Here is an 11,582-nt window from a genome sequence, read left to right as displayed (position 1 = left end):
ATTTTTTTTTTTTTTTTTTTTTTTTTTTTTTTTTTTTTGTGGCACTGCAGCTGGCCCTGTTAAGGGAACAGAACATTTCTCAAAATCCTGGAGATATGAGCTCCACAATACTTTGATGCTTTCTTGAATACAAATGTGTGCAACTGTATATACACATCAATACAATCTATATGTATGTACATTTAGCAGTTATGTAAATATAATGCATTAAATTTCAAAGGGATTCTGTCTTCCGGTCCTTTGGCATGCATGTAGCTTTACTGTATGTAACTTCCAAATATTTACTTTTTTCCTTTCTTCTCTCTTGCTTTGTGACAGGATGACGAAGTAGTACTGCAGTGTGTTTCCAGTATTCATAAAGAACAAAGGAAGTTTTGCTTGGCAGCTGAGGGGCTTGGAAATCGCCTGTGCTTTTTGGAACCAACATCAGAAGCTAAAGTAAGAAGTAGATTCTCTCAGCTGATGTAATTGATCAACGACTGTTAACCCACTTATCCATTAGTATATTTAATTGCAGCTTCTTTAATGTGATGTTAGATGTACTCTTTGTATTCCTTTCTTTCTGTGACTGCAACACGAAGTTTTTTAGAGATTCTAAAAGTATTTTGAGGCATACATATTTATTAACAGTCATAGCCACTAGTCTTTAACTTAATTCTGTACCTGAAATGCTTTGTATTTTCAAGAGTATATCCTCAGTCTCTTATTAAGATTTAAGTTAATTAAAAGCTTCTTTTCTTTGTGGCCATAGTTTCAATTATCTTTTTCGTTCTCTCTCTCTATATATATATGTAAATATATAGTATATATACTGGACTACTTTCAGAAGCACTGTCATCTGTTAACTGATGTTAACTGTTAATTTTAATCATGTTGATTAAGCAGAAAGTTGGGATAATTATTAAGTAACTGAAAAGTTGTGAGGATAGCAACTGTCAAAGGGGAAACAAAAAAGGATTAAGGAAGAACAGAAAAAATAGAGTAGAAGGAGGAGCTTTAGCAAGGATGAGATGAAACTTGAGACTTGTACTAAAGCAAAGCATTAAGAACAAAGGTAGTTTCAGGACCTACTCCCTCTGTTCTGTTTACTCTCTGTATCCTGTTACTTTTCTTTGTTCTGTATGTTTACTTTTCTTCCCAAACATTTATTTCTCCTTCTGTTTTTTAATGGAGTCTCTGCACCTTCTCTACTGAAATGCTGCCCTGTTGTCCTATTTTTAGTCCAAGTATTATGACTAGGTTAAATCCAAAGTGTTTCTTATGCAGTATAAGAAGTCTTTGCTCAACTCATAGGGAAAAAGTTATTGCTGATAAACTTGCATTTCTTTGCAAAGAACTTTGATTCTTTGTGATCATTTGAAGTATATATATTTTACAAATGATCAATTATCTTTCACATGATGAAGATAAAGTCTTTAGTTTTCACATGTGTTTCAACTGTTGTCTTAAAATTCTTGAGCAATTGGGAATTGTTTAGTGACTGACAGCTCAACTGTGATGTGGTATGCATTTCTGATACAATCATCAAGGTTAGAAAACACTTCATCCAGTTCAACAATCCACCTACCACCAATATTTTCCCACTGATCCATGCCACATAGTACATCTAAACATTTCTTTAGCACCTCCCTGGGCAACCCATTCCAGCACCTGACCAGTTTTCCAGAGAAGAAATGTTTCCTAACATCCAAACTGAATCTTTCCTGGCTGAACTTGAGGATGAGATTGTATGTTTTACAGGAGAAATTTACATTATACAGGAGAAGAGGCCAAACCTCACCTTGTCACCTCTATAGAGAGCAATAAAGTCTTCCCTGAGCCTCATCTTCTCTTGGCTAAACAATCCCCCAGCCCCTCAGCTCTTCCTCGTAAGAGTTGTGCTTCAAACTCCTCACAGCTTCATTGCCCTTCTCTGGACTCACTCCAGGGTCATGATGTCTGTATAACAGTGGACCCAAAACTGAACACAGTATTTGAGGTGCAGCATCATCAGTGCTGAATGCAGAGGGACTATCACTTCCCTGCTTTTGCTGGCAGCACCATTTCTGATACAAGCTAGGATGCCATTGGCCTTCTGGGCCATGTGGGCACACTCTTGGCTCACGTTTAGCTGAGCTTTGACCAAGACCCCCAGATCCTTTTCTTCCACACAATGTGGAAGATAGTGCATTTCCTCATTCTGGTCTAAGAAAAGGAGGAACATGTTACTGTACAATTCTATGGAACTACTTTACATTCATACCTTAGCAGCAGATACTATCATAGGAGCTTCTGAAGTTTGTTTAAAATTAAGAGGTTCACAGAGCTTATAATGTAATCATTTTGAAAGAGCTAACCAGAGAGATCTCTAAACAGACAGTCATAACAGAGAACAAGGAAGAATTTTGTACAGAACCAACTGCAGTTTGTTGTTTATTTGCTTTCTGTATTGTGTTTAGGTATATCTTCTTTCCCTTTGCACCACTTCAAAAAACATCTTTATCAAGAATTTTGTTCTCTCCTGTCACAGTGATTTAAAAATTCATGAATCATATTTCAACTTTAAAATGCATTTGAAGCCATGATCTGTATCGTTAAGTCACAAAATACAGAATTTTTGAGGTTGGAGAATACCTATAGAGATCACAGAGTCCAACCTCTTCTTCAGCATAGGTTCATCCAGACCATAGTGCTCAAAACACTGTCCAGTAAGGTTTAAACACTTCCAAGGAAAAAGATTCTACTGCTTCTCTGAGCAACCTGTTCCAGTGTTTGACCATCCTCATGGTAAAAACATTATTTTCTCACACTTGGATGGAATTTCTTGAATTTCAGCATGTGTCAGTTTCTTCTTGTCTTTTAAATGATGCCACAGAGAAGTTTGGCTTTATAATGTCTGGTCAGGTATTTATATACAATTATAAGATTCCCACTGATATTTATTTATTTATTTATTTATTTCACATAAACATCTTTTATTGGGCATATTAATGTTAACAGATGAAAAATGATGCTTATCGTTTTTGAATTAAAGTTTGATATTTCAAAATCAGCAGTTATTGTTGATTCAGTAATTGAGAATAAGGTCCCTAAAATAGGTTATATTATTAAATCATAGGATTCTGAGTCTTTGACGTTTAGGGGCATCTATAAATATGTTCAGAGTTTAAGCTTTATTCATCAGATAATATCATCCACATTTTCTTTTGTTGTTGTTGTTTGTTTTTTTTTTAAATGATATTAAAGAACAAATATAATTTTCATAGTATAATTTTTATGCAGTATTGCAACTAGATAATCTTTGAGGTATCTTCCAACACAAGCCATTCTATTATTTTATAAATACAATTCTAGCATATGTGAAGTTACTGTAGTGACAAATTCTGAAGAGTGGATTTATGTTATTTTGTTAAAAGGAGGTTGCATGCATCTCAAAAACAAACAAAAACCCAGCAGAAAAACAGATATTAAAATCAAAATACATGGTTTCAAATACACTTTTCATCACATTTAATATACTCCGCTCTTTTGTTCTTATATTGTTTAAATTTCTTTTTTTTTTTTTTTTTTTTTTTTACAGTATGTTCCTCCAGACCTTTGCATCTGTAACTTTGTCCTTGAACAGTCTCTGTCTGTAAGAGCCCTTCAAGAGATGCTGACCAACACAGGGGATAATGCCAATGAAGGGGTAAGTAAGTTGACATCAAAGAATGTTGAGTTTCTGAGTATTGGGTTTTTTTTTAATTTCTTCCCTTGTTCCAGAATTTTCTAGATGAGGGAATTTGTGTAGCAGATAATTCAGTTTTCCTTTTTTCTTGGGGAAGTTAGTCCTCCACTGCCATAATAATGTTACTTTTTAATATGGCATTGAGGAATGGGTGCAGCTAGTCTATTGAAATATTTACAGATAACAGTAACATCATCTTCAGAGATTATTTATTATCATCCATCCTGAGACTGTCTGGCTTTTATGAATCCGATGAGAGTATATGAGTTGGGGTTTGTTCGAGTCATAAATTATTGTCATAAAAAGCATTATTGTATTAGAATGCTATTTATTAATGAGGAAAGCAAAATAATTTTGTCATGGTGATGTAAATCTCCATGATCTCGTTTCACTAAGCAAAGAAAGTTTTTGAGGTATTTGGCTTTATTTGACCTATCTTCTCATAAAATTATCATCTGGGAATTAAGTTCTATCAACAGAAGAAAGGGAAAAATTTAAATCTATGTGGTAAGTTCAGATTTAAGTACACAGGTATTACTTTTTTTTTTTTTTTTTTTTGTAGGTGTGTACCTACACTGCTTTATTGTAATTTTAAATGATTTAACCCGTGGTAAGAGACAAGAACTGTTGAACAGAAATAATCATTTAATAATTTTGTCCTTTGGGTTTATTAATTTTTTTACTGTATTATTAAAGCCTACTTACTGGAATGCTTATAATGTAATGTGAGATTGCAAGAAATTGAAATGTAGCTGTATCTGCATTTTTATTACAAAACCTTTGATTATATCACTTCAAGTCTAAGATATCCTAGGAATCCTAATGTACTAAGAAAGAATTCCATAAAAATAAGTGCACTTTATTACACATGATTTATTATCATTAAAGCCATGAAACATAAAAATTTATATACAACTTGTATTTGTTTGACAAAATGGAACAATATTACAGGTAAAAATTAGGCCTAATAGAAACCTCAGATGTAGATTTGTCAGTATTTTGAATGATCTGCATGGTCATTTGAGCAACTTGTCAGATGTTCCCCTATCAATGAGACAAAGTAATAAAATGACTTGTGCTTTCCACTTAGTTTGTCACTAGTCCATTTGTATTCATGTATAATGTTTTAGGATTTTAAAATAATATGTAAATTCACTTTTATTGTTTTCTTCTCCTGTTCAGTTGAACTGTAGGGAAAAAATTAGAAATACCACTTCCTAACAGGAGGTAAAACATTATTAATGAATTAATATTTAATAAGATTTTACAGTGTTTATTTCTTATGGCAGATTCTGCAATGAGTGTTTTTCAGCACCATGACTGGCACAAAAAACTTGTGTGAAGCAAATTCTGCATTCCACTTTCAGTTGGAATTAAACAGTAGTCATACAAATGTCTCTTAAAATTTCTTGTGAAATTGTTGCAGGCAATCTCAGTACATTGATGTTTACTGTATCTCTCAAATTTCTGTAGCCTGATGAGATTATGCCAAATCTGGGTGTTGCTATCTTCTATTATGCTGGGCTTTAATGGATTTTCCAGAATAGTTTAAAAGCCTGTGTGGAAGACTTAATTTGGTTGGTTTTACTGGCTGTGAAGAATATTATGCATCCTTCTCTATTGTCCCTACTTATTCTCTGCTCTCTTAACATAATATTGAATTCAAATTTTATTATCTTGAGAATAGAGCATGAACAAATTCTATGCATTTACTTAGTTTTTGGGACTAAAAGTTGACCAACTACTATGCAAATAATCTGCAGTGCTAAATATATTTGTTCAAATAGAAATTAATGCTGAATTTATATCATGATGAGAGATTTCTTTTGATTTCCTTCTGGAATTCCATAAACAGAGTACTAGTATTTCTTCATTTTTTATTGGCATCATAGAAAATAATCAGAATAATATGTAGGAAAAAGGGGAATTTTATAATTTAAGGAAATTGACTATGTAAGTAACTCCTTGAAAGGAGAACATTATCGGCCTGTCTTTGTAGAAGAGGTGCTCAAACTCTCTGATCTTCTTAGTGGACCTCCTCTAGACACACTCCAACAGTTTTTCCCTTGGACTTTTTTTTTTTTTTTCTGGTCCGAAAGAGTCAGAACATGTTAAATTCCCTGACTAAAAGGATCACAAAGAAAATCCAGTTTTGCCTACTCTGATTTTGTAATATATTCCCATATTTGAAAATAACAATTTGTGCTTCATTGAAATTATGGATGCAGTTGATTTAATGAATCTAATAAAAGCTAAATGTGACAATAGCTCTAGATAGTAGCTACCCTTCATAAGTGCTTAAAACATTTGCAGTAGTTGCATTTTTTAATTCTTTCAGAATTTGTGTATGTGTGTATATGTATTTATTTTTTTATGTTTTTTAATGCCTCTGAGAAGTTTGTAAAAAAGGTAAGTATTATTATATTCCACTTCAAATATTTTTTTGAAAATACTGTAATTTTATTTAATTATGTTAAAAATTGCATTACAATAACAAGCTGTGGCCAAGAACATTTGTTCTCTTGGCATATATTTGGCTGTTGCGGTAGCTAATTTATTTATGATTTTTGTGCAGCATAGGCATTTCATAATTTGCTTGAATATGTTTTTTTTTTAACTTAAATTAAAATTGCTCTTCACATCCTCACATAAATCTGTTTGTAGTCCATGCTGGTGTTCTAACCTTCTCTGCCATGTTCTGTAGGCAGCTCAAGGTGGTCACAGAACTTTGCTGTATGGCCATGCTATACTACTTCGACATTCATTCAGTGAAATGGTAAGCAAAAATGCACTTGCAAGGAAATTGGTAGTATGAAACTCATAAATAAATGTATTTTAAATCAAAATAATTACAAAAATTCTGAATTACCGGTTTTTGTATGTCTTCCATAATATGTCTTCCATACTAGATTTAAAAAATAAAAATAAAAAATTGAATAGCTTGTGATGTCTCAACACGGTGGGAGTGGTCTTTGTTTTAAATTTAGATTGTTCAAATCCATTTCAGTCAGAAAGTTAGCACTGAGTTTAACCATAAATTCTATTTTTCAGGAATCCATTACAGTGATTGTTCCATTAGCAAGCTTCTGCTGACACAAGTGAATGTGTCGTAATATGTGTTGAGTTTTCCGTCATAATGCACAAATTAGTTGTTCCCAAGGACTGTGTCCACAGATGTGCTACCTTTTATAAATTTTATTTTACTGTGTTGCACAAGTGGAAAATTTTAACTGCTCGTGATCTCTGACTTATTAGTGTATAATTAATAGAGGTTGGAGAAATGAGAGATGAAGAAAGCATCTTCTCTACTTTTTGCTGTATTAGAATACTGTATATTAGTCTACTATATTCGTCTTAAATTTCTGTAAGTGTTTTTTATAAACCATACAAATCATAATTGCCTTGATTTACCAGAATTTGAAAGTATTATTACGCGGTATGCTGTCATGCAGGAAATCTATTACAATGAGACTATACTAAGATGTTTGTCTACTCCTATCATGAACCTTTTGAAGCTTTGGAAAGGAGTTATACTGTAGAAGATAAATATGTGCTGAATTGAAAAATATTTTGATAATTTAAAGAAACTGGGGAAAGCATATTTATAAATAACACTATTCTTTAATTAAAAAGAAAGAAAAAAAACACATGTCTGATAGTAGGGTAGAATAATGTGAATGTATTATTAATTATTCTGCATGTGTGATAACAGATACTGTTGATTTTGATTTTCATTAACTCCACTATTTTTCAGTATTTAACATGCTTAACGTCATCAAGATCCCAGACTGATAAACTTGCATTTGATGTGGGACTACAAGAAAGTGCAGCAGGTATGACAAGTTAAAATTTTACATCTTTGCTTCATATGCACTTCCATCAAACGCTGTTTTGTCAGGCTGCCCCTCTGCTACCATCCGGCACACTGCAACAAAATGTAAGAGAATATTGATAGAAAGGTTCAACCTCTACTGCCTTACCACAAACATCTGCCGCTAAATTTGTGGGCCAAAATAATAAAATAGGAGGCATTACTTTCAGAGCAGCTCAAGTCTATGTTATCTGCATGGCCTGAGTTGGAATAAGTGAGGTTTGTCTTTCAGTAGTAGCTATAAAGAAGATGGTTTCAGCCTTGCGTGTTTGGTTGTTGCCTCATACAGAGACCATCTTCTTTAAGCATACTGGTAAGAGGAATGTATGTGTTCTCTCACTCAGATAGTAGTTCATAGTTCTATTGTTTTTGTTTTCAAAATTATCATGTGTGTATCTGCTCGTGCATTTGAAGTTTTTAATATATGTAGTTGGCAGATATCTGTATTGGTATTTATTTTACTATATGTATACCAAGAGATCCTTGCACATGATGTAATATGTAAAAAGTAGCCTGTAAAAGGAGTGATTAGCTGATTTTCTGTGCTGAGAGTTTTGAAAACTACAACATGCTTGTACAGCTCATAAACTAAACATCAAAATATTACTTGCTCTTGCCCCTCTTTTGACCCATGAAAATGTTCTTTTGAATCAGTTTCATCTGTAGACAGCATTTTTGACCTGGTGAATATTGATTCAAAAGTCACTGAATACTTCAAAGGATTCACTTTGGAGGATTTAGTACTTTAGACTTCTAGGGATGTAACTTTTCTTTATTGTCTTTATAATCATTTTCATAGTTTTCATACTTTAAGAATGTTTTATGTGATGTTTGAAAGTTGATTAAAAAGTTTTTTGCACTTTTCCTTATGCTACCAGCAATGTTGTAAAATTACGGAGTATTTCTTTCAGTTCTATAATGTTATTGTAGCTTAGTGGTACAGAATGTTGTGAATACAGATAAGGACATTAAGGAAAAGAAGACCCAAAATGTGATCATTAAGACCAAGGTAGCTTCAGCACCACCAACTTACTGCTGCTGAAGGAAAAATAGTTCTAAGCATTGTTTTGTAAATTATTAGTGGCTTTAACAAAGCATTCAACAGGAAGTAACACCTTCAGTGATGGCAAAGATTAGCTGCCAAAAAAACAGTTTTGAAAAATTGAAAAACTTGAGTGGATAGAAAAAAAGCAATGAGTTGGCTTTGTATGATTGTCTTACAAGACAATTCTTCATTAGGTTGTTTCAATATTGTCCAAAAATATCCTTAAGTTTTTTGGGAGTTACCTGTTTTGTATACCAATGATAAGTATCTTTTGTCATTTAGGTGAGGCATGCTGGTGGACAATACACCCTGCTTCTAAACAGAGGTCAGAAGGAGAAAAAGTTCGAATAGGTGATGATCTTATCCTGGTCAGTGTGTCCTCTGAAAGATACCTGGTAGGTTTGTTTTTCAAGCGAGTGAACCAGATGGTGGAAAAGCACAATCTGCTGGAGAAGTGTTGGGATTCTTATAAACGATTATTATTTTTTTTTTCCGATCAACAAAATGATATCTGGTTCTAATGATTTTTTTTTTTTTTCTTCCTCTGTGAATAGTTTTCTTCGCACTAGATCATGCTTATTTTCATGCTTTTGGCCTTCAATATTCTCTAGGGAGGTTTTTCTTTCTCTTAACTGGAATATTTCTAAGCTGTAGCTGTAGAGTGCTGGATAGTTTAGAAAAGATCATTTAAAAAGCATGTTCTGACCAATTTTTAAAGAGTGTATGTATGTCTACATTGTTTTGTATTTCTGTTTTGTTGAGGAAGTACATATTAAAATATTTTTAAGCACAATTTTCACTGTTTCTTGTTCTTGTTTCAGCATCTCTCCATGTCAAATGGAAGTATTCAGGTGGACGCCTCCTTTATGCAGACACTTTGGAATGTACATCCTACATGCTCAGGAAGCAATATTACAGAAGGTTTGCTGTTTTATATGTTTAGAAATTTGTACAGTATGAATGGCTTTGTATCATATTTCATGAAAAGTGAATGAATGAAAACACCTCAAAACATCAAACAAAACAGGTTATTATAGGAAATGAGCATGGGATGATAGGAGATTAATGGAAGGGAAAATGGGGAAATACAGATGCTTCAGCTGAGTTAACTGCTGAAAAGTTAAATGAGTAATCTAATTCTGGATTTACAAAGCATAAACAGTTACATGAGAAATGAAGACCAAGCAAGCAACAGATGAGTTCATGGCCTTCAGTTTAATTTTTGGGAGTAAGGGCTGATAAGTAAGAAAAGTCAGTAAACTTAGATTTTGCTGAGGAATTTCAATAGCCCTGTGCCATGAGAGAACAGAAGAGAAATGAGGTACATGCAAAATGGAAAACAGGTTTCTTGTAGTTCCTATTTCAATATCCTCATCATGTTTTTTAAAGATACCTGCAAATTTAAAGAACCTTTCCGGATCTCACAGCCTTACTTCTTTATTGCCTCTCTCTGATAGTCATTGAAAATGAACTCTTTAAATACATCGTGTTAATCAGCCTTAAATCCCATACCACATAGTCTGATTTCTCACTAGGTCCTTTGCTGCACTTCTCAATCATGTTTGAGAAATGTTACCTTATTCTGTGTGCGAAACGTCTTGTTCTGTAATGAAGGATTCATTCAGTTGATATTGCTCCCTATCTCAATGCTATCCTCTTCAACACATTCTATTGCAAAATTATAAAGTCAACCAAGTCTGCATATTCTCAAGAAGCTTATGAGAACTGAAATTGTATGTGATGACTCCTGCAGAACTTCATGAAGAACTGCGTTAAAGAGAACTGAAAGTGTCCATGGGATAACACACAAGTAAAGAAAAGGAAAAATGAAATCATATGATTCATGATTGATGCTTTTAATATTATTTAATAGAGAGAATAGTGGATTTTCACTGAAACTAGATCAAAATAATATGCACAGTGTAAAACATAGGAAAATCAGTACTTTTTTAAAAATATTTCTTCTAGCTTGTAAGGAAAGATATGAAGCATTTAAAGTACAAAAGAGGATACTGATGTAACATGACGATGTAAAGAAGTCTCATAACAGAATCTTTGTAATTTATGTCAAATAATTTTGATAGAACAGAATATGCTACCCTGATATTTTTCTTAACATTCTTTCTTCATTTTGACCTTGGCAATAACTGGCAACAGCATAATTGCCCGTTATCATTTTTTTAATTTACAAACTCATATTGGATCAACAGCATTAATATGAGTTTTGTTCTACGTTCCCACTTTATATATTTGTTCTTTTAACAAATTTGTCTTCTACATAAAGCATTCAATTTTCAAAAAAGTAATTATGTGTTTTTTTCCATTTCCTTTTCTGTCCCAGAATTTGATTTTTAAATGTTAAGAGATTGCTTTCCTCTTATCTTTAATTTCAGAATAAATATTTTGCTGTAACTGTAAAAGATAATAAGAATTAACATACTTTTTCACAGAGGTATTATTAAAACTAATAGAGTTTTTATTTTTTATTTTGAGAATGACATTTTGGGATGGCCAATATAAACTAATGAGTGAATGTGATTCTTCTGCAGGGTATCTTCTTGGTGGGCATGTAGTACGTTTTTTCCATGGTCGTGATGAGTGTTTGACTATTCCTTCTACAGATCAGAATGACTCACAGCAAAAGTGAGTGGTGGTGTATTTTTATACATTTTCTCTCAAAAATATAAGTATGGATCATTAATTGTCAGTTAAATTTAAGATTATATAAGTTATGTAGGTTCAGTTGTCTTGATAGTAATTTTTAATTAGACAGAGACACTGTTATAATTTGAGAGACCTACTAAGCAGAAAATGACTCTAAAGTTCTTGTATTTCTGAAATTCAACACCAAGATTTCAACCTGTCTAGTGTGCTACTATAAGCTGAGGTCAGCAAGCATTAATGGGGAACATTTTAATAATAAATAAAGGCACTAAAAAAAATCTCTGTAAGCCCAGTCT

General features: G+C 32.8%; 1 protein-coding gene across 1 annotated transcript in view; it reads left to right on the top strand.

Moving 5' to 3' along the window:
- Nucleotides 1-11,582, top strand: part of RYR3 (ryanodine receptor 3) — a 156,753-nt gene that overhangs the window by 479 nt on the left and 144,692 nt on the right. The window contains exons 2-8 of the mRNA XM_042813262.1: nt 319-438; nt 3,560-3,667; nt 6,411-6,482; nt 7,461-7,539; nt 8,905-9,017; nt 9,444-9,543; nt 11,172-11,265. Of these exons, the coding sequence (XP_042669196.1) occupies nt 319-438; nt 3,560-3,667; nt 6,411-6,482; nt 7,461-7,539; nt 8,905-9,017; nt 9,444-9,543; nt 11,172-11,265 (686 nt within the window). The remainder of the gene's footprint in view (nt 1-318; nt 439-3,559; nt 3,668-6,410; nt 6,483-7,460; nt 7,540-8,904; nt 9,018-9,443; nt 9,544-11,171; nt 11,266-11,582) is intronic.

This window comes from Centrocercus urophasianus, unplaced genomic scaffold (assembly GCF_019232065.1).
Source record: "Centrocercus urophasianus isolate 14NV4802_14NV808 unplaced genomic scaffold, USGS_Curo_1.0 seq_14, whole genome shotgun sequence".
Taxonomy (NCBI): domain Eukaryota; kingdom Metazoa; phylum Chordata; class Aves; order Galliformes; family Phasianidae; genus Centrocercus; species Centrocercus urophasianus.
Note: the sequence above shows the minus strand (reverse complement) of the source record. Positions and strands in the feature narration are given on the sequence as shown.